General features: G+C 39.2%; 1 protein-coding gene across 3 annotated transcripts in view; it reads right to left on the reverse strand.

Annotated features, from left to right (window-relative positions):
- LOC144005487 (ephrin type-B receptor 3-like) overlaps positions 1-24012 on the reverse strand; it is a 162808-nt gene that overhangs the window by 52725 nt on the left and 86071 nt on the right. For all 3 annotated transcript variants that reach the window (XM_077503706.1, XM_077503726.1, XM_077503715.1), the window contains exons 7-9: positions 22722-22878; positions 22447-22555; positions 20836-20888 (exon numbers count right to left, since the gene is read on the reverse strand). In XM_077503706.1, coding sequence (XP_077359832.1) covers positions 20836-20888; positions 22447-22555; positions 22722-22878 — 319 coding nt within the window. The remainder of the gene's footprint in view (positions 1-20835; positions 20889-22446; positions 22556-22721; positions 22879-24012) is intronic.

A 24012-nucleotide genomic window follows, 5' to 3' on the forward strand; every position in this document is an offset into this window, starting at 1 on the left:
TTGTCCTATTTGACAGTACCCCAACATGCCAGTACCCCGACGTGCAAGTACCCCAACGTGGCCCGGGTTGCGAGGGCCCTTTATAGCTGCTCGCAGCTCTAGTTAGGGCCCGAGCAGCGACCGCTGCGAGGTCCCTATTGTTTTTCAAGGAATTCTTATTTTTCTTCTTTTTATTTGTTATTATTCTTTTCCGCAAACAATCACATTTTTGAGACACTAAACGTGAACGAAAACTCACCAAACTTTACACACACGTCAGGCCTGGCGAAAAATTTGATATTTTAAAGTCGCCATAGGTGATAACACAAAAATGGCTCCATAGCGCCACCTACATAGGTTAAACAGATCCCTGGCCCGCTACGATTGTCCGACGGCTATGAAAATTGTGTGGCACCTGTAGCACATCCAGATGAACAAAAACCTCTTTGATGTGTGTACCCTAAAATAGACAGGAAGTGAGATATGAGTATTTAAATGTCCAATTTTGGCCAATTTTTGCACATTTACAGGGGTCATACTTTTGCCTGCTTCTCCTACACGGTTAATCCAATTGACTTCAAACTTGGGATGTACCATCTCAAGACCTGGGACAACACCATGGTAAAAAATCTAAAGTTTTCGACATACTATATGACGGCGGTGGGGCATCAAATTTAGAGTTTCAAAACTCTTACTAAACGTAGTATTGCCGGTTGTATGTTTAACCTAGAGCTACGAAAATTGGTACACATATGTAACAGACTATGATCTACAAAAAAGTCTGTTGGTGCCATATGCTAAACCCAACAGGAAGTCCGCCAGAGGCGGGGCATCAAATTTTGAGTTTCAAAATTCTTACTTAATGAAGCATTCCCGGCTGTACGTTTCACCTAGAGTTACCAAAATTTAAAGACATATGTAACAGCCCTCAAGGTACAAAAAACTCTTTTTGAACAATATGCTAAACCGAACAGGAAGTCCGCCATTTTGATTTACTTTGGAACGTGTTGCCATTTTTTGGGCCATTTCATAGGGGTCTTATTTTAACGAACTCCTCCTACAGAGTTTATCCGATCATCTCCAAACTTGGTGTGATTCATCTTAAAATGTTGAAGATGAAAAGTTATTGAAAGCTTTTTATTTCGTCTTACGCTATTGCCGTGGCATGCACAGTTTGCAAAGGAAAAAATTCCCTCTTAATGAAGCATTCACAGTTGTACGAAGCAGCTCGAGCTACGAAAATTTGGAGACAAATTTAACAGCCCACAATGTACAAAAAAGTCTCTTGGTGCCATGTGCTAAACCCAACAGGAAGTCCCGTAAGGGCCGGTCATCACATTTTGAGGTAAAAAACTCCTCTTTAACGAAGCATTCCCGGTTGTACGTTTCACCTAGCGCTATGATAATTTAGAGGCATACATAAGAGCCCACGATGTACAAAATAGTCTCTTGGAACCATCTTCCAAAACAAACAGGAAGTCCGCCATTTTGATTTACGTTGGGATTTGTAGCCATTTTTTGTGGCCTTTTTTAGGGGTCATATTTTAACGAATTCCTCCTACAAAATTTATCCGACTGTCTTCAAACTTGGTGTGCTTCATCTTAAGATGTTTAAGATACAAAGTTATCTAAAGTTATTTATTTTGTCCCACACCGTTTCATGGCGATGCATTGTTTGCCAAGTAAAATGCTGCTTTTTTTTTTGGTCTAAACATGTGCAAAAACTCATGAAACTTTACACACACATCAGGCTTGTCATAAGCATGAATATTTTAGAGATTTCTTATTAAATTTGCAATAAATGCTTCAATAGCGCCCTCTAGACATTTTTATGAAGTCTTTCCGATTATATGATTCAGCTAGATGTGTGAATATTGGCAGGCATGCCTAATATATTCAAAAAGTATTCTATATAGCCATGTGCCAATCCATTTTGATTTTATTTTGTTAATTGTGCATCATTTTTGGCCTTTCCATGAAACTTTACAAACACAAAGCATGGCAAAAACGTTTAAAATTTAGATGGTTTCCTATTTGACAGTACCCCAGCATGCCAGTACCCCGACGTGCAAATACCCCAACGTGGCCCGGGTTGCGAGGGCCCTTTATAGCTGCTCGCAGCTCTAGTTATTCTTTTTCTTTGTTATTATTCTTTTCCGCAAACAATCACATTTTTGAGACACTAAACGTGAACGAAAACTCACCAAACTTTACACACACGTCAGGCCTGGCGAAAAATTTTATATTTTAAAGTCGCCATAGGTGATAACAGAAAAATGGCTCCATAGCGCCACCTACATAGGTTAAACGGATCCCTGACCCGCTACGATTGTCCGACGGCTATGAAAATTGTGTGGCACCTGTATCACATCCCGATGAACAAGAACCTCTTTGATGTGTGTACCCTAAAGTAGACAGAAAGTGAGGTATGATCATCTGAATGTCCAATTTTGGCCCAGTTTTGCACATTTACAGGGGTCATACTTTTGCCCGCTTCTCCTACACGGTTAACCCGATTGACTTCAAACTTGGGCTGTACCATCTCAACACCTGGGACAACATCATGGTAAAAAATCAAAACATTTTGACCTACTATATGACGGGTGTGAGGCATCAAATTTAGAGTTTCAAAACTCTTACTAAACGTAGTATTGCCGGTTGTACGTTTAACCTAGAGCTACGAAAATTGGTACGCATATGTAACAGACTATGATCTACAAAAAAGTCTGTTGGTGCCATATGCTAAACCTAACAGGAAGTCCGCCAGAGGCGGGGCATCAAATTTTGCGTTTCAAAATTCTTACTTAAAGAAGCATTCCCGGCTGTACGTTTCACCTAGAGTTACCAAAATTTGAAGACATATGTAACAGCCCTCAAGGTACAAAAAACTCTTTTTGAACCATATGCTAAACCTAAGGGCGGCACGGTAGTCGAGTGGTTAGCACGTCCGCTTCCCAGTTCTGAGGTCTCCGGTTCGAGTCCAGGCTCGGACCTTACTGGGTGGAGTTTGCATGTTCTCCCCGTGCCCGCGTGGGTCTTCTCCGGGTACTCCGGTCTCCTCCCACATTCCAAAGACATGCATGGCAAGGTTAATTGGGCGCTCCGAATTGTCCCTAGGTGTGCTTGTGAGTGTGGTTGGTTGTTCGTCTCTGTGTGCCCTGCGATTGGCTGGCAACCGGTCCAGGGTGTCCCCCGCCTACTGCCCAGAGCCAGCTGAGATAGGCGCCAGCAGCCCCCGCGACCCTTGTGAGGAATAAGCGGTCAAGAAAATGGATGGATGGATGGATGCTAAACCTAACAGGAAGTCCGCCATTTTGATTTAATTTGGAACGTGTTGCCATTTTTTTGGCCGTTTCATAGGGGTCTTATTTTAACGAACTCCTCCTACAGAGTTTATCCCATCATCTTCAAACTTGGTGTGATTCATCTTACGATGTTGAAGATGAAAAGTTATTGAAAGCTTTTTCTTTCGTCGCACGCTGTTGCCGTGGCATGCACTTGTTTGCAAAGGAAAAAAATTCTTCTTAAGGAAGAATTCCCAGTTGTACGAAGCAGCTAGAGCTACGAAAATTTGTAGACATATGTAACAGCCCACAATGTACAAAAAAGTCTCTTGGTGCTATGTGCTAAACCCAACAGGAAGTCCCCCAGGGGCCGGGCATCACATTTTGAGCTAAAAAAAACTCCTCTTTAACGAAGCATTCCCGGTTGTACGTTTTACCTAGAGTTACCAAAATTTGAAGACATATGTAACAGGCCTCGAGGTACAAAAAACTTTTTGAACCATATGCTAAACCTAACAGGAAGTCCGCCATTTTGATTTAATTTGGAACATGTTGCCATTTTTTTGGCCGCTTCATAGGGGTCTTATTTTAACGAACTCCTCCTACAGAGTTTATCCCATCATCTTCAAACTTGGTGTGATTCATCTTAAGATGTTGAAGATGAAAAGTTATTGAAAGCTTTTTATTTCATCGCACGCTGTTGCCGTGGCATGCACTTGTTTGCAAAGGAAAAAAAATCTTCTTAAGGAAGAATTCCCAGTTGTACGAAGCAGCTAGAGCTACGAAAATTTGTAGACTATGTAACAGCCCACAATGTACAAAAAAGTCTCTTGGTGCTATGTGCTAAACCCAACAGGAAGTCCCCCATTTTGTGCTAAAAAAAAAACTCTTTAACGAAGCATTCACGGTTGTACGTTTCACCTAGAGCTATGATAATTTGGAGGCATACATAAGAGCCCACGATGTACAAAAAAAGTCTCTTGGAACCATATGCTAAACCAAACAGGAAGTCTGACATTTTGATTTACTTTGGTATTTGTAGCCACTTTTTGGGGCCTTTTATAGGGGTCATATTTTCTGCAAAACTTATCACATCGTCTTCATTCTTTGGCATGTTTCATCTTAAGATATTTAAGGTGAAAAGTTATTGAATTTTTTTATTTTGTCACACGCCTTTGCTGTAGCGCTGCATTATTTGCAAAGAATTTTTTTTTTAAGAGAGTCTAAACATGGGCAAAAACTCACAAAATTTTGCACACAGATCAGATCTCTCACGAACATGAATATTTTATAATTTGTTGTGCAATTTGTAATAAATGGCTCAATAGCGCCTTCTAGATATTTTTATGAAGTATATCCGATTATATGGTTCAGCTAGATGTGTGAATATTGGGAGGCATACCTATCAGCCTAATACTTCCAAAAATTATTCTATAGCCATGTGCCAATCCATTTTGATTTTATTTTAATTGTGCATCATTTTTGGCCTTCCATGAAACTTTGCAAACACAAAGCATGTCAAAAACATTTACAATTTAGACGGTTTCCTATGAAACAGTACCCCAACATGCCAGTACCCCGACAACAAATACCCCAACGTGGCCCAGGTTGCGAGGGCCCTTTATAGCTGCTCGCAGCTCTAGTTATTATTATTCTTCTTCTCCGCAAACAATCGCATTTTTGAGACACTAAACGTGAACGAAAACTCACCAAACTTTACACGCACATCAGGCCTGGCGAAAAATTTGATATTTTAAAGTCGCCATACATGATAACAGAAAAATGGCTCTGTAGCGCCACCTACATAGGTTTAACGGATCCCTGTCCCGCTACGATTGTCCTACGGCTACGAAAATTGTGTGGCACCTGTAGCACATCCAGATGAACAAAAACCTCTTTTATATGTGTACCCTAAAATAGACAGGAAGTGAGATATGAGTATTTAAATGTCCAATTTTTGCCAATTTTTGCACATTTACAGGGGTCATACTTTTGCCCGCTTCTCCTACATGGTTTACCCGATTGACTTCAAACTTGGGATGTACCATCTCAACACCTGGGACAACATCATTGTAAAAAATCTAAAGTTTTTGACATACTATATGACGGCGGCGGGGCATCAAATTTAGAGTTTAATAATTCTTACTGAACGAAGCATTGCCGGTTGTACGTTTAATCTAGAGCTACGAAAATTGGTACACATATGTAACAGACTATGACCTACAAAAAAACTCTTTTTGAACCATGTGCTAAACCTAACAGGAAGTCCACCATTTTGATTTACTTTGGAATGTGTTGCCATTTTTTTGGGCCATTTCATAGGGGTCTTGTTTTAACGAACTCCTCCTACAGTGTTTATCCGATCATCTTCAAACTTGGTGTGATTCATCTAAAGATGTTGAAGATGAAAATGTATTGAAAGCTTTTTATTTCGTCGCACGCTGTTGTCGTGGCATGCACTGTTTGCAAAGGAAAAAAAAATCTTCTTAAAGAAGCATTCCCAGTTGTACGAAGCAGCTCGAGCTACGAAAATTTGTAGACATATGTAACAGCCCAAGATGTACAAAAATGTCTCTTGGTGACCTGTGCTAAATCCAACAGGAAGTCCCCCAGGGGCCGGGCATCACATTTTGAGCTAAAAAACTCCTCTTTAACAAAGCATACCCGGCTGTACGTTTCACCTAGAGTTACCAAAATTTGTAGAGGTATATAACAGCCCTCGAGGTACAAAAAAACTCTTTTTGAACCATATGCTAAACCTAACAGGACGTCCGCCATTTTGATTTACTTTGGAATGTGTTGCCATTTTTTTTGGCCATTTCATAGGGGTCATATTTTAACAAACTCCTCCTACAGAGTTTATCCGATCATCTTCAAACTTGGTGTGATTCATCTTAAGATGTTGAAAATGAAAAGTTATTGAAAGTTTTTTATTTCGTCACACGCTGTTGTCGTGGCATGCACTTTTTGCAAAGGAAAAAAATCCTTCTTAATGAAGCATTCCCAGTTGTACGAAGCAGCTAGAGCGACAAAAAATTGTAGACATATGTAACAGCCCAAGATGTACAAAAAAGTCTCTTGGTGCCATGTGCTAAACCCAACAGGAAGTCCCCCACGGGCCGGGTATCACATTTTGAGCTAAAAAACTCCTCTTTAACGAAGCATTCCCGGTTGTACGTTTCACCTAGCGCTATGATAATTTGCAGGCATACATAAGAGCCCACGATGTACAAAAATGTCTCTTGGAACCATGTGCTAAACCAAACTGGAAGTCCGCCATTTTGATTTACGATGGGATTTGTTGCCATTTTTTGTGGCCTTTTTCAGGGGTCATATTTTAACGAACTCCTCCTACAAAATTCATCCGACCGTCTTCAAACTTTGTGTGTTTCATCTTAAGATGTTTAAGATGCAAAGTTATCGAAAGTTTTTTATTTTGTCACACGCTGTTGCCATAGCAATGCATTGTTTGCCAAGTGTTGCTTTTTTTTTTTTTTTTTATCTATACATGTGTGAACACTCATGAAACTTTGCACACACATCAGACTTGTCATGAACAAGAATTTATAGAGATTTATTGTGCAATTTGCAATAAATAGCGCCCTCTAGACATTTTTATGAAGCATTTCCGATTGTATGATTATGCTAGATTTATGAAAATTAGGACAGACCCCTATCAGCCTAAGACCTACAAAAAAGTATTATGTAGCCATTTGCCAAACCAAAGAGGAAGTCCGCTATTTTGATTTTATTTGGGGAATTATACATCATTTTTGGCCTTTTTCATTAAACTTTGCACAGACAAGGCATGGAAAAAACTAACATTTTAAATGGTCCGTTTTCCATCTAACAGTCAACGTGCCAGTACCCTGACGTGCAAATAACCCAACGTTATGCTCAATAGCGCCCTCTATGCATTTTTATGGAGCATTTCCAATTGTATGATTCAAGCGATACACAACTAAAGATGACTTGACCTAGATTTGTGAAAACCGGGAGGCATACCTATTAGCTTAAGACCTACAAAAAGTATTCTGTAGCCGTATGCTAAACCTAAAAGGAAGTCCGTCATTTTGAATTTATTTTGGGAATTGCACACCATCTTTGGCCTTTTGCACTCACAAAGCTTGTCAAAAACATTTTAGATGGTCCTTGTCCGATTTGACAGTACCCCAACGTGCCAGTACCCCGACGTGCAAGTACCCCAACGTGGCCCAGGTTGCGAGGGCCCTTTATAGCTGCTCGCAGCTCTAGTTAGGGCCCGAGCAGCGGCGGCGGCGGTGCCGCTGCGAGGCCCTATTGTTTTTGTAGGAATTCTTCTTATTATTATTCTTATTATTATTCTTCTCCGCAAACAATCGCATTTTTGAGACACTAAACGTGACCGAAAACTCACCAAACTTTACACGCACATCAGGCCTGGCGAAAAATTTGATATTTTAAAGTCGCCATACATGATAACAGAAAAATGGCTCCTTAGCGCCCCCTACATAGGTTAAACGGATCCCTGTCCCGCTACGATTGTCCGACGGCTATGAAAATTGTGTGGCACCTGTAGCACATCCCAATGAACAAAAACCTCTTTGAAGTGTGTACCCTAAAATAGACAGAAAGTGAGGTATGAGTATTTAAATGTCCAATTTTTGCCAATTTTTGCACATTTACAGGGGTCATACTTTTGCCCGCTTCTCCTACACGGTTAACCCGATTGACTTCAAACTTGGGATGTACCATCTCAACACCTGGGACAACATCATTGTGAAAAATGAAAAGTTTTTGATATACTATATGACGGCGGCGGCGCATCAAATTTAGAGTTTAAAAATTCTTACTTCACGAGGCATTGCCGGTTGTACGTTTAATCTAGAGCTACGAAAATTGGTACACATATGTAACAGGCTATGACCTACAAAAAACTCTTTTTGAACCATATGCTAAACCTAACAGGAAGTCCACCATTTTGATTTATTTTGGAACGTGTTGCCATTTTTTTGGCCATTTCATTGGAGTCTTATTTTAACGAACTCCTCCTACAGTGTTTATCCGATCATCTTCAAACTTGGTGTGATTCATCTTAAGATGTTGAAGATGAAAAGTTATTGAAAGCTTTGTATTTCGTCGCACGCTGTTGTCATGGCATGCACTGTTTGCAAAGGAAAAAAAATATCCTTAAAGAAGCATTGCCAGTTGTACGAAGCAGCTAGAGCTCCGAAAATTTGTAGACATATGTAACAGCCCAAGATGTACAAAAAAGTCTCCTGGTGCCCTGTGCTAAACCCAACAGGAAGTCCCCCAGGGGCCGGGCATCACATTTTGAGCTAAAAAAAACTCCTCTTTAACAAAGCATACCCGGCTGTACGTTTCACCTAGAGTTACCAAAATTTGTAGAGGTATATAACAGCCCTCGATTTACAAAAAACTCTTTTTGAACCATATGCTAAACCTAACAGGACGTCCGCCATTTTGATTTACTTTGGAATGTGTTGCCATTTTTTTGGGCCATTTCATAGGGGTCATATTTTAACAAACTCCTCCTACAGAGTTTATCCGATCATCTTCAAACTTGGTGTGATTCATCTTAAGATGTTGAAAATGAAAAGTTATTGAAAGTTTTTTATTTCGTCACATGCTGTTATCGTGGCATGCACTTTTTGCAAAGGAAAAAAATCCTTCTTAATGAAGCATTCCCAGTTGTACGAAGCAGCTAGAGTGACGAAAAATTGTAGACATATGTAACAGCCCAGGATCTACAAAAATGTCTCTTGGTGCCATGTGCTAAACGCAACAGGAAGTCCCCCAGGGGCCGGGCATCACATTTTGAGCTAAAAAACTCCTCTTTAACTAAGCATTCCCGGTTGTACGTTTCACCTAGCGCTATGATAATTTGCAGGCATACATAAGAGCCCACGATGTACAAAAAAGTCTCTTGGAACCATGGGCTAAACCAAACAGGAAGTCCGCCATTTTGATTTATGATGGGATTTGTTGCCATTTTTTGTGGCCTTTTTCAGGGGTCATATTTTAACGAACCCCTCCTACAAAATTTATCCGACTGTCTTCAAACTTGGTATGTTTCATCTTAAGATGTTTAAGATGCAAAGTAATCGAAAGTTTTTTATTTTGTCACACGCTGTTGCCATAGCAATGCATGGGAATTGCACACCATATTTTGCGTTTTGATTAAACACCTTAAGCTATGATAATTTGCAGGCAAACATAAGAGCTCAGGATGTACAAAAAAAGTCTCTTGGAGCAATATGCTAAACCAATCAGGAAGTCCACCATTTTGATTTACGTTGGGATTTGTAGCCATTTTTTGTGGCCTTTTTTAGGGGTCATATTTTAACGAACTCCTCCTACAAAATTTATCCGACTGTCTTTAAACTTGGTGTGCTTCATCTTAAGATGTTTAAGATGCAAAGTTATCGAAAGTTATTTATTTTGTCGCACGCCGTTGTCATGGCGATGCATTGTTTGCCAAGTAAAATGTTACTTTTTTTTTTTGGTCTAAACATGTGCAAAAACTCATGAAACTTTACACACACATCAGGCTTGTCATCAGCATGAATATTTTAGAGATTTCTTATTCAATTTGCAATAAATGGTTCAATAGCGCCCTCTAGACATTTTTATGAAGCTTTTGCAAATGTTTTGTGTTTTATGATTCAGCTAGATTTGTAAAAATTGGGATACCTATCAGCCTAAGACTTACAAAAAGGTTTCTAAAGCCATATGCTGAATCAAAAAGGAAGTCTGCCATTTTGATTTACTTTGGTATTTGTAGCCATTTTTTGGGGCCTTTTATAGGGGTCATATTTTCAACAGAACTTATCAGATCGTCTTCATTCTTTGGCGTGTTTCATCTTAAGATATTTAAGATGAAAAGTTATTGAATTTTTTTATTTTGTCACACGCCTTTGCTGTAGCCATGCATTGTTTGTGAAGAAAAATGCTTTTTTGAGAGTCTAAATATGGGTGAAAACTCACAAAACTTTGCACACGCACCAGACCTGTCTAGAACATGAATATTTTATTTAGAGATTTGTTGTGCTATTTGTAATAAATGGCTCAATAGCGCCCTCTAGACATTTTTATGAAGTCTTTCCGATTATATGATTCAGCTAGATGTGTGAATATTGGCAGGCATGCCGAATATATTCAAAAAGTATTCTATATAGCCATGTGCCAATCCATTTTGATTTTATTTTGTTAATTGTGCATCGTTTTTGGCCTTTCCATGAAACTTTAAAAACACAAAGCATGGCAAAAACGTTTACAATTTAGATGGTTTCCTATTTGACAGTACCCCAACATGCCAGTACCCCGACGTGCAAATACCCCAACGTGGCCCGGGTTGCGAGGGCCCTTTATAGCTGCTCGCAGCTCTAGTTATTATTATTCTTCTTCTTCTCCGCAAACAATCGCATTTTTGAGACACTAAACGTGAACGAAAACTCACCAAACTTTACACGCACATCAGGCCTGGCGAAAAATTTGATATTTTAAAGACGCCATACATGATAACAGAAAAATGGCTCTGTAGCGCCACCTACATAGGTTTAACGGATCCCTGTCCCGCTACGATTGTCCTACGGCTACGAAAATTGTGTGGCACCTGTAGCACATCCAGATGAACAAAAACCTCTTTGATATGTGTACCCTAAAATAGACAGGAAGTGAGGTATGAGTATTTGAATGTCCAATTTTGGCCCATTTTTGCACATTTACAGGGGTCATACTTTTGCCCGCTTCTCCTACACGGTTAACCCGATTGACTTCAAACTTGGGATGTACCATCTGAATACCTGGGACAACATCATGGTAAAAAAATCAAAAGTTTTTGACATACTATATGACGGTGGCGGGGCATCAAATTTAGAGTTTAAAAATTCTTACTTCACGAAGCATTGCCGGTTGTACGTTTAATCTAGAGCTACGAAAATTGGTACACATATGTAACAGGCTATGACCTACAAAAAACTCTTTTTGAACTATGCTAAACCTAACAGGAAGTCCACCATTTTGATTTACTTTGGAACGTGTTGCCATTTTTTTGGCCATTTCATTGGGGTCTTATTTTAACGAACTCCTCCTAGAGTGTTTATCCGATCATCTTCAAACTTGGTGTGATTCATCTTAAGATGTTGAAGATGAAAAGTTATTGAAAGCTTTGTATTTCGTCGCACGCTGTTGTCATGGCATGCACTGTTTGCAAAGGAAAAAAAATATTCTTAAAGAAGCATTCCCATTTGTACGAAGCAGCTAGAGCTACGAAGATTTATAGACATATGTAACAGCCCAAGATGTACAAAAAAGTCTCTTGGTGCCCTGTGCTAAACCCAACAGGAAGTCCCCCAGGGGCCGGGCATCACATTTTGAGCTAAAAAAAACTCCTCTTTAACAAAGCATACCCGGCTGTACGTTTTACCTAGAGTTACCAAAATTTGAAGACATATGTAACAGGCCTCGAGGTACAAAAAACTCTTTTTGAAACATATGTTAACCCCAACAGGAAGTCCGCCATTTTGATTTACTTTGGAACGTGTTGCCATTTTTTTGGACATTTCATAGGGGTCTCATTTTAACGAACTCCTCCTACAGAGTTTATCCGATCATCTTCAAACTTGGTGTGATTCATCTTAAGATGTTGACGATGAAAATGTATTGAAAGCTTTTTATTTCGTCGCACGCTGTTGTCGTGGCATGCACTTGTTTGCAAAGGGAAAAAAATCCTTCTTAATGAAGCATTCCCAGTTGTACGAAGCAGCTAGAACTACGAAAATTTGTAGACATATGTAACAGCCCACGATGTACAAAAAAAGTCTCTTGGTGCCATGTACTAAACCCAACAGGAAGTCCCCCAGGGGCCAAATCACATTTTGTGCAAAAAAAAAACACCTCCTCTTTAACGAAGCATTCACGGTTGTACGTTTCACCTAGAGCTATGATAATTTGGAGGCATACATAAGAGCCCACGATGTACAAAAAAAGTCTCTTGGAACCAAATGCTAAACCAAACAGGAAGTCTGACATTTTGATTTACTTTGGTATTTGTAGCCACTTTTTGGGGCCTTTTATAGGGGTCATATGTTCTGCAAAACTTATCACATCGTCTTCATTCTTTGGCATGTTTCATCTTAAGATATTTAAGATGAAAAGTTATTGAATTATTTTATTTTGTCACACGCCTTTGCTGTCGTGATGCATTGTTTGCAAAGAAATTTTTTTTTTGAGAGTCTAAACATGGGCAAAAACTCACAAAATTTTGCACACAGATCAGATCTCTCACGAACATGAATATTTTATTTATTTTTGTAATAAATGGCTCAATAGCGCCGTCTCGATATTTTTATGAAGTATATCCGATTATATGGTTCAGCTAGATGTGTGAATATTGGGAGGCATACCTATCAGCCTAATACTTCCAAAAATTATTCTATAGCCATGTGCCAATCCATTTTGATTTTATTTTAATCGTGCATCATTTTTGGCCTTCCATGAAACTTTGCAAACACAAAGCATGTCAAAAACATTTACAATTTAGACGGTTTCCTATGAAACAGTACCCCAACATGCCAGTTCCCCGACATGCAAATACCCCAACGTGGCCCGGGTTGCGTGGGCCCTTTATAGCTGCTCGCAGCTCTAGTTCTTCTTCTTATTAGGGCCCGAGCAGCGGCGGCGGCGGTGCCGCTGCGAGGCCCTATTGTTTTTGTAGGAATTCTTCTTATTATTATTCTTATTATTATTATTCTTATTATTATTCTTCTCCGCAAACAATCACATTTTTGAGACGCTAAACGTGAACGAAAACTCACCAAACTTTACACGCACATCAGGCCTGGCGAAAAATTTGATATTTTAAAGTCGCCATACATGATAACAGAAAAATGGCTCCATAGCGCCACCTACATAGGTTAAACGGATCCCTGTCCCGCTACGATTGTCCTATGGCGACGAAAATTGTGTGGCACCCGTAGCACATCCAGATGAACAAAAACCTCTTTGATGTGTGTACCCTAAAATAGACAGAAAGTGAGGTATGATCATCTGACTGTCCAATTTTGGCCCAGTTTTGCACATTTACAGGGGTCATACTTTTGCCCGCTTCTCCTACACGGTTAACCCGATTAACTTCAAACTTGGGATGGACCATCTCAACACCTGGGACAACATCATTGTAAAAAATCTAAAGTTTTTGATATACTATATGACGTCGGCGACGCATCAAATTTAGAGTTTAAAAATTCTTACTTCATGAAGCATTGCCGGTTGTACGTTTAATCTAGAGCTACGAAAATTTGTACACATATGTAACAGGCTATGACCTACAAAAAACTCTTTTTGAACCATATGCTAAACCTCACAGGAAGTCCGCCATTTTGATTTATTTTGGAACGTGTTGCCATTTTTTTGGCCATTTCATTGGGGTCTTATTTTAACGAACTCCTCCTACAGTGTTTATCCGATCATCTTCAAACTTGGTGTGATTCATCTTAAGATGTTGAAGATGAAAAGTTATTGAAAGCTTTGTATTTCGTCGCACGCTGTTGTCATGGCATGCACTGTTTGCAAAGGAAAAAAAATATCCTTAAAGAAGCATTGCCAGTTGTACGAAGCAGCTAGAGCTACGAAAATTTGTAGACATATGTAACAGCCCAAGATGTACAAAAAAGTCTCTTGGTGCCCTGTGCTAAACCCAACAGGAAGTCCCCCAGGGGCCGGGCATCACATTTTAAGCTAAAAAACTCCTCTTTAACAAAGCATACCCGGCTGTACGTTTCACCTAGAGTTACCAAAATTTGTAGAGGTATATAACAGCCCTCGAGGTACAAAAAACTCTTTTTGAACCATATGCTAAACCTAACAGGATGTCCGCCATTTTTATTTACTTTGGAATGTGTTGCCATTTTTTGGGCCATTTCATAGGGGTCATATTTTAACGAACTCCTCCTACAGAGTTTATCCGATCATCTTCAAACTTGGTGTGACTCATCTTAAGATGTTGAGGATGAAAAGTTATTGAAAGCTCTTTATTTCGTCGCACGCTGTTGTCGTGGCATGCACTTTTTGCAAAGGAAAAAAATCCCTCTTAATGAAGCATTCCCAGTTGTACGAAGTAGCTAGAGCTACAAAAAATTGTAGACATATGTAACAGCCCACAGTGTACAAAAAAGTCTCTTGGTGCCATGTGCTAAACCCAACAGGAAGTCCCCCAGGGGCCGGGCATCACATTTTGAGCTAGAAAACTCCTCTTTAACGAAGCATTCCCGGTTGTACGTTTCACCTAGCGCGATGATAATTTGCAGGCATACATAAGAGCCCACGATGTACAAAAAAGTCTCTTGGAACCATGTGATAAACCAAACAGGAAGTCTGCCATTTTGATTTACGATGGGATTTGTTGCCATTTTTTGTGGCCTTTTTCAGTTGTCATATTTTAACGAACTCCTCGTACAAAGTTCATCCGACCGTCTTCAAACTTGGTGTGTTTCATCTTAAGATGTTTAAGATGCAAAGTTATCAAAAGTTTTTTATTTTGTCGCACGCTGCTGCTATAGCGATGCAGTTTGCCAAGTGAAGTGCTGCTTTGTTTTTTTATCTATACATGTGTGAAAACTTATGAAACTTTGCAAACACATCAGACTTGTCATGAACATGAATTTTTAGAGATTTATTGTGCAATTTGCAATAAATAGCGCCCTCTAGACATTTTTATGAAGTATTTCCGATTGTATGATTCTGCTAGATTTGTGAAAATTAGGACAGACCCCTATCAGCCTAATACCTACAAAAAAGTATTATGTAGCCATGTGGAGCATTTCCGATTGGATGATTCAAGCGCGAAATAACTAAAGATGACTTGACTTGACCGAGATTTGTGAAAACTCAGAGGCATACCTATTAGTCTAAGACCTACAAAAAGTATTCTGTAGCCGTATGCTAAACCTAAAAGGAAGTCCGCCATTTTGAATTTATTTTGGGAATTGCACACCATATTTTGCGTTTTGATTAAACTTTGCACACACAAGGCTTGTCAAAAACATTTTAGATGGTCCTTGTCCTATTTGACAGTACCCCAACATGCCAGTACCCCGACGTGCAAATACCCCAACGTGGCCCGGGTTGCGAGGGCCCTTTATAGCTGCTCGCAGCTCTAGTTATTCTTCTTCTTTATTCTCCGCAAACGATCGCGATTTTGGGTACCTAAACATTCACGAAAACTCACCGAAATTTGCACACTCTTCGGGCCTGGCGAAAAATTTGATATTCTGATGTTGTCATAATAACGAGACTCTATAGCGCCCCCTAGCATAAAAAAATAAAAACCAATCCCGGCACATTTGACCTAGAGCTACGAAATTTGGCAGGCACTTGTAGCACCCTGGGACGCATAAAAAGTCAATTGGGACCATGTAGCAAAAATGTACAGGAAGTGAGTTATGAATTTTTGAATGTCCAATTTTGGCCCATTTTTGCACATTCACTGTGGTCATACTTTTCCCCCCTTTGCAAACAGTTTTAATCCGATTGACTTCAAACTTGGCATGTATCATCTCAAGACTTGAGACGACAACTGGGCAAAATATCTTGACTTTTCGGAATACTATATGACGGGGGCGGGGCATCAAATATTGCCTTTAAAATTTCATTTGTCCAGAAAGAGCAAATGCTTAATAACTCCCATGTACAAGCTCCAAAAAATCTCAAACTTCTCATGCAACTTAATAGTCACGGCCTGAAAACATCTATTTCATAAAATTCAGTTATACATATGGCGCCACCTAGTGGTGACAATAAATGTCATAATTTACGTTTTTAGCTATCCAGTTGAAAATTGGTCAGAAACACCTTAACATGTTGATCATGGCCCACGCCGAATATTGTAAATTTTCGCCAAAGGGCGTGGCCTATACAGTGCCGCAAAGTCTGATAATTTTTCGTGAGAATAAAAGCTGCTTTAACTTGACCCAGATGGTCCAATCTTCTCAAAATTTCACACATTTGATGAGTGTCCAGCCCTTAAGACATCTATGAACTTCTATTTCATCGTACTGATAGCGCCACCTATTGGCAATTTTTTTTCTTACGATTTTTCTTCAATGTTTTTCTCCAACCACGTTAACTGGACCTACCTCATATTTGCTCAGATGAGGGTTTCGGCCTTCATGATGTCACAACTCGAAGTTTGTGAGTTTTCGCAAATCGCTGTGGGCGTGGCTAAGCGCTGTTCGCCAAGAAAACAACGGGCAATTTTGAGGGCCGAAACATGCACAGAAACTCATGAAACTTGGCGCACACATCTGGCCTGGCAAAATGAGCAATATTTTATCGTGGATTGTGCTATTTTTACAAAAATGACTCAATAGCGCCCCCTAGAAATTTTAATGAAGCAGCCCCGGTTATACGTTTAAGCAAGATCTTTTTAGGTGTATGAGGGAGCCCAAGACCTACAAAAAAGTCTCTTGGACCTATATGTTAAAATGAACAGGAAGTGAGCTACGAATTTTTGAATGTCCCATTTTTTACGATTTTTGCACATTTACAGGGGGCATACTTTTGCCCACTTCTCTACACGTTTTCATCCGACTGACTTCAGACTTGACCTGGACCATGTCAAGACCTGAGCCAACGACAGTGGGAAAAATCTTGACTTTTCGGGAATACTATATGATGACGGCGGGGGATCAAATTTTGTGTTTCGCAATGAAAAGGATATGCTTAATAACTCCCCCGGGTACATGCTCCAAAAAATCCCAAACTTGACATGTATGTTTATTAGGGGTGGGAATCTCTGACATGAGGCCGATTCGATATGTATCTCGATACACAAGTTGCGATTCGATTGAAAAACGATTATCTTTCAGAACAGAACGGTTCAATATGGTTCGATTAAGTTTGGGAACGATACAATTTTCGATTCGATACGATTAATTTCAATATTCAAAACTTATAGTGACATTTGTTGGTTGTAAACATTAATCTTAAAACACCACAAATTTTTACAGTATCTACAAATCTGTAAAAAAAAGAACAACAACAATGTCTTCTAGATTTTTATATATTGAATCAATTATTTAAATGGACCGGAACAAAGGGCTGGGCAATATGACTGAAAAATGTATCAGTTTAAATATTTATTAGTTGTTATTGACAGTTATAATTGTTTTTTGTTTTTTTTTGTAATTCAAAATCAGGATAAGGAAAACAAAAGGCTGATAATTCAATTTGAAATATAAATATTTAACCTTTAAAAAAAGACACCAACACAATTAAACAGAATATGTCCACATTGTGAAGTATTTCAGAATCATAAATTTAAGACATGAAATAAACCTACCGTCCAGCCAAAAGAAATATGAAGCCACCTTATGGAACAATAAATCTATCAAACACATTTTAACAACTTAATATATCCCAAAATATTTCCAAAAGTGCCCTAACCTTTTTATCAACAATTTTTGTTTTTAACAATTTTTGTTTTTCTTTGCCATCACATTCATTTTTTGTTAATGTATGACATCTTTTTTGTTTTTTTTAATCTGAGACACGATGATGACCACAGAATTACTACTGTTTATATTTTGTTTTTTGGGCTGTCGTTCATTTTGAGTTTGATGACGTAATCGCGGGCACGTCTCAGTTCTCCTATCTGTTGCTCATGCTAGTTGGGTACATTGACAGGGAGCCACAAACTGAGAAATGAGATGCTTGCAGTATGCTTTTAGCTTAGCTGGTGTGTTGGCTGTGGGACATACCTGTGTCGTTTGAATCCATGCATTGGATCGTCACGGGAGTTATTCTTTTTGGCTCGCGCGCAGTACCAACGCCGGCCCGGCACATACAAGTGCACCGAGAGGACTCGATAGCCATGGGAAATACCGAGATGTACGGCACCGGCTTCTGCTAACTGTCTCCATTTGGATGTTGCCACTTGTTGTGCGCGACTGCGCGCGAGCGCGCGTGCCGTGTCGCGAGCACGGCGTTGACGGTAGGCGCCCCCCCCCCCCAAAAAGGTGCGTAACGTCTTTGCATTATGTTTACAACATCCGGGGAATGAAGCGTCTCTGAGCGCTACTTTGCTAGCTCTCTGTAAACACGGAAGTAGCTTGAATAGTACTGCTACTGAAATGTAAACAAAACAAGTAGAGCACGGTGCAGAACTCTTGCTATTGTTATGAAAACCATAAAGCCTCACTCGCAACCGATTCACAGCAACTCGATATCCGGTCCACAGCTTGACAAGCAATGTATTCCCGGCGGATTTTGTATCGGTTGACATGTCTGCTACCGATACGGCCGTTTAGCTCCCCTTGACGACCGATGGTTCGGTCAAATCGGTTTTTTGTCCCACCCCTAATGTTTATAGTCAAGGTATCTCTATGACAATATTCAGTTATATATGCAGCGCCACCTAGCCCTTGAGGCATGAAAAAAAAATACCCCACTTACGGTATTTTTACAAAAATTGTAAACACGTTTCGCAATGAAAAAGGATATGCTTAATAACTCCCCGGTGCATGCTCCAAAAAAATCCCAAACTTGACAGGTATGTTTATAGTCAAGGCCTGAAAGTATCACTATGACAACATTCAGTTATATATGCAGCGCCACCTAGCCCTTGAGGCAAAACCAAAAAATACCCTACATACGGTATTTTGTAGGGGTGTGAATTGCCTAGTACCTGACGATTCGATTCGTATCACGATTCACAGGTCACGATTCGATTCGATGCCGATTAATCCCGATACGAATGGTCACGATTCGATACCGATTAATCCCGATACGAATTTATAAGTCGATTGTTGCGATTTTTTTTCATTCATATTTAGAAAATACTAATCAGTAAGCTTGTAGAGTGTAAGATTTATATGAAAATGTATTATTTATTAATCTGAAATTTCAGTCTTATAGAGGTTGTAATCTGTTTCATGTTTGAACAGCATTAAAATAAAAATATTAAGGCTTAATGTGCCGTTCATATAACATTCTTCCATGCTCAAGGTGTGAATCCTAAAAAAAAAAAAAAAAAAAAAAAAAAAATCGATTCTGCCGATTATTGAATCGATTCGAGAATCGCGCGATGTAGTATCGCGATATATCGCCGAATCGATTTTTTTTAACACCCCTAGTATTTTGTACTAAAAATATAAACTCATTCTAAGTGTGATAACTAAGTCATTTATGAATATTCTTTTACTTTCCACCACTCAAAATGTTCACTGGCATCAGACTTATCCAAATGTACTTATTTTTTTATTTTTGATAACCTCTATGGACATTAAAAGCAATATCGTGAATGAAGGATATGCTTAATAACTCCACGGTACATGCTTAAAAAAAAAAACACACTTGCCATGTATGTTTAGAGTCAAGGCTTGAAGGTATCTCTATGACAACATCCCATTATATATACAGCGCCACCTAGCCCTTGAGGCATAAAAAAATACCCCACTTAACGGTATTTTTACAAAAAAAAAAAAATCCACATGTCAAGGTTTATCATGCCATTTTCAAAGAAATTCTGCTTCCGATGTGCCGTACCTCAACTTACCAGTACCCCAACGTGCCAGTACCCCAACGTGCAAGTACCCCAACATGGCCCGGGCTGCGAGGGCCCTTTATAGCTGCTCGCAGCTCTAGTTGACATTTGTTATTAGTAATTAAACCCACTTTGTCCTTCTAAAACTTTCACATTTCTCAACCAATTTTAACCAAAGTGAAAATGTTTGACTCACACAGGACCTATACCAAAGGTTCCCACTCCACCCCACAATACCTATTAAAAAAAATACTATTGAAATTAATGGAGACATTTTCTAAATTGAACTCATCTTTCCACATTTTGCTAATTATACAACAAATTCAAACCATCATTTCCACATTTGTCAAATGATTCCAAATCACTTAAGTATTTTTAGACCATTTTTTAGACATGCTGAAAACTAGTTTTAAGATTCCAAAAATTCCCAAATTTTTCTGTATTCGACATTTTTCAATACAAGATTCTCAAATCAATGCAGGTATTTTACACTTTGACCTCATTCCACATTTCTCAACCAATACACACCATTCTCATTATGTTTTACTTAAAGTCTTCCATTCAACAGTTCAATTAAAGCTACAGAATTTCAGCAGTCACACATTATTTCTCCAGAAATTGATTTTTGTAGTTTTGAAACATAATCAACATTTTTGTGATTCATTTTACAGATGACGAAGATGATGCAGTCCAGAGCTGACTCAAGGTTGAAAGCACCTCTAAAATGTTCCAGACTAAAAACATTAGCCCATGGTCACTGATAAAAAGAAAGAGTTGTGCTGTTGTCATGCCAGTCACAATTAATTTGTTTTCTCTGGATAAATGTTTAAAGGGCACGCTAACAGCATATTTAGCTCAATTAATGTAGGAAGAAAAACAACACACAGAAAAACATTGTCCAGACTGTATAAGAGTGATTGTGCAAAAGCAAAACTTGTTTCCTGCCTGCGTCAGGTGACTTTATTGAATCAGTGGTTAACAGTATGAGCATGACCAATAAAAGCATAGCTGCAGAGCACATAAACTTACTGTATTGCTGCAGTTTTTCTGTGTACTCCAGCTCAGAGCCACTGCGCTGTTTCCTACAAACAAAGTCACATTAGCATGAATCAATCTTGCAAACTTTCCATTTATGTATTTTATCATCATCAGATAAATCTACTGAACAACTCAAGATTCAAGATTTTTGATCCATCTTGAAGGTTAAATGTACACTCACTCTGAACACATGCACTGGGTGGAAGTAAACAAGTAAAAAGTGGATTAGAAAATATTTCAGGTTAATGTATTTTACTTAGTTGAGAATTTATTTTTCTGGCCATTTCTTACTTTTCGTCCCTGCCTTTGAAAACAGCACATGGTAATTATTACTATATAAATAAAGATGACTTGACTTGACTTTGTCAAAACAGGCTTTTTACTATTTTCCTTCCGCAGATGATGAAAAGATGGGCAAAAATTAGGTTAAGTCAACCGCAGTTCATTTGAGATTTTGATTGATTAAGATGTTGGTGTGTTATAAATTGGGAAAAATAGGGACATATTTGCCATCTTGCGGGGTCAACACCAAAGTTCCCTCTAATTTTCCGTGTGTCTGTGCATTCACACAAAAGTCTTGAGCGTTCCTTGGACTACGGTGAGCAACATCCACAGATTTATATATGAATGGACTCACAGTGCCACTTATTCACCATAGTGAGAAGTGAACTTGAAAATGTTGATTTTTTTTTTCCCGCAGCTTTTCATGTTATTTACGGTTTCCACGGTGAAAATGTCACCGTGTGTGGCATATGGTTGTACCAATAAGTCTGCAAGAAGCGCTACATGCACATTTCATTGGTAAGAATGCATTTATAAATTTTCTCTTATAAGCTATATCTGTGAGTTCCACTCAAAGATTTGTCCGCATCATGTTGTCAGAACCATGAACAATAAAATTAAAGCAAAGCCCATCTGGACAAAATTGGCCGAGTTAGTCAATTTATTATTTACAGTTATCCTTTACAGTTATAAAACATGCACTTGGCGACCAAGCCAGCATCACACCTGTCCAAAACTTGAGATCATAAATTACATGATGTATGTATGTTACAAAAAAATTCAAACCACTTATAGTAGATCAAATTTGTGACGCGATTAGAATCAGCCCTACTTTGTTACTTGTTTTTAATCACACAGGTAATTTTAAGCATAATTAAGTTTCAAAACAATTTGTATAAATATGGGCCCACATCATCACTCAAAAATAATGGAAAACATGACATTTATTAAATGCGTGAAGAGCCTTATTTAAGGTGCTCGTAAATCACGTCCATATTTGGACTTCCTGAATGGAGCGGTTTGCGTGTCACTGGAGTCTCGTCAGTGCTGAGTGTGAGTGTTTGTGTAATGTGTGTATACATACGTCACCTGTCATAAAAGCAGAGCCCTTAATTTTTAAATTCAGGAGTTGAATCAATAATTCTATTTTTGCCAGAGGCTTTTTTTTTTCCCTACAAGTATCAGTACTTCAACTTAAGTATGGAGTGTGTGTATTATTTCCACCTCTGAAGGAATGTAAACATTTAATTAGCCGCTTTGTTCAGACTCTAATTAGCTAAATGAAACACGTAGTTCACGTCGTCAGTGCTGTGCACTTACTTGAGGCAGACAACAGCAATTACCACCATGGCAACAATGACCACCAACCCTGCAGAGGCGGAACCTATGATGAGAGGCAGCTGGTCCTGCACAGACTTCTGAGGATCACCTGGACCGAATCACACAAAAGGCACAAATGAATACCAGGCAAAGCGTAGCTGGAGGGATTAGAAGGTGTCGTGTACCACCTGCAAAGCAGAAGCCATTAAAACTGTGAAACTATACAACCGTAAACCATAGCAGCCGATCAGCAGAGAGCTAAACAGAGGTCTTACTATGCAGGCTGGTGCTGATGTCCATGGGGTTGCTGTAGCGACCATATCCTGCGACGGTGCGAGCTCTGACCTGCACTACGTAGGGTGTGGCGGCCCTCAGCCCCTCCACCTTGGCTGAGCTGTGTTGCGATGTTACAGTGTGTGACATAGCCTGGCCCTGCATGGAAGACATGAGCGTTCATGTTTACAGCTCACTTTGCATCATTGCAAATAAGGACATTTTTCTTACGACTGTGGCGTACAAGCAGAACTATGCAACTGAATTGATAAAGGTCATATTTTGAATTTCCAATGGGTATTCGCAGGAGAGCCGGAAGAGCAATGACGCGAGTAATTGACGCACCCCTCTAAAAATGTTTAGAACAGCCTATCAAACTGAAAATACACAACAAACTATTACCTAAAAATAGTTTCAAATCGGGCGGCACGGTGGGCTGAGTGGTTAGCACGTCCGCCTCCCAGTACTGAGGACGCAAGATCAAGTTCAGGCTTCGGCCTTCCTGGGTGGAGTTTGCATGTTCTCCCCGTCCCTGCGTGGGTCTTCTCCGGGTACTCCGGTCTCCTCCCACATTCCAAAGACATGCATGGCAGGGTAATTGGGTGCTCCGAATTGTCCTTAGGCGTGCTTATGAGTGTGGATGGTTGTTCGTCTCTGTGTGCCCTGCGATTGGTTGGCAATCAGTCCAGGGTGTACCAAGCCTACTGCCCAATGACGGCTGGGATAGACTCCAGCACCCCCGCGACCCTTGTGAGGAGTAAGAGGTTAAGAAAATGGATGGATTGATAGTTTCAAATCATCTTAAAAAGGAAGTCACCAAAAAAAAATAAATACAAATAAAAATCTTGACAATAATATGCAGCCCTAGTAGCCTAAATATTAGGGCTGGGAATCTTTGACTGTCTCACGATTCTTGATTCAAAAGATTTTCGATTCAAAATTATTTGACTGACAAATGATTTCTGCTTCAATTTACAGATATGCACATGTTGTGACATGGACATTGTCATGATCTACTCCAGTCTGCTTTGCAAGACAAAATGACAAGTAGAGACATTAAAGTGTCTTTTTTTTATTTTATTTATTTATTTATTTTTTTAACATTTATTAATTTATTAAGTGCCTTTTTCCACAAAAACAAAATGTGGGCTACAACTGCCTTTTCCCCTTCTTCTTCATTTCTAATTTAAATAAAATCGATTTTTGGATATTAATATCGATTCATTAATAAATGAGAATCTCGATTCTTTTATGAATAAATTTTTTGGCACACCCCTACTAAATATGATATTT

This window comes from Festucalex cinctus, chromosome 1 (genome assembly GCF_051991245.1).
Source record: "Festucalex cinctus isolate MCC-2025b chromosome 1, RoL_Fcin_1.0, whole genome shotgun sequence".
Classification (NCBI taxonomy): domain Eukaryota; kingdom Metazoa; phylum Chordata; class Actinopteri; order Syngnathiformes; family Syngnathidae; genus Festucalex; species Festucalex cinctus.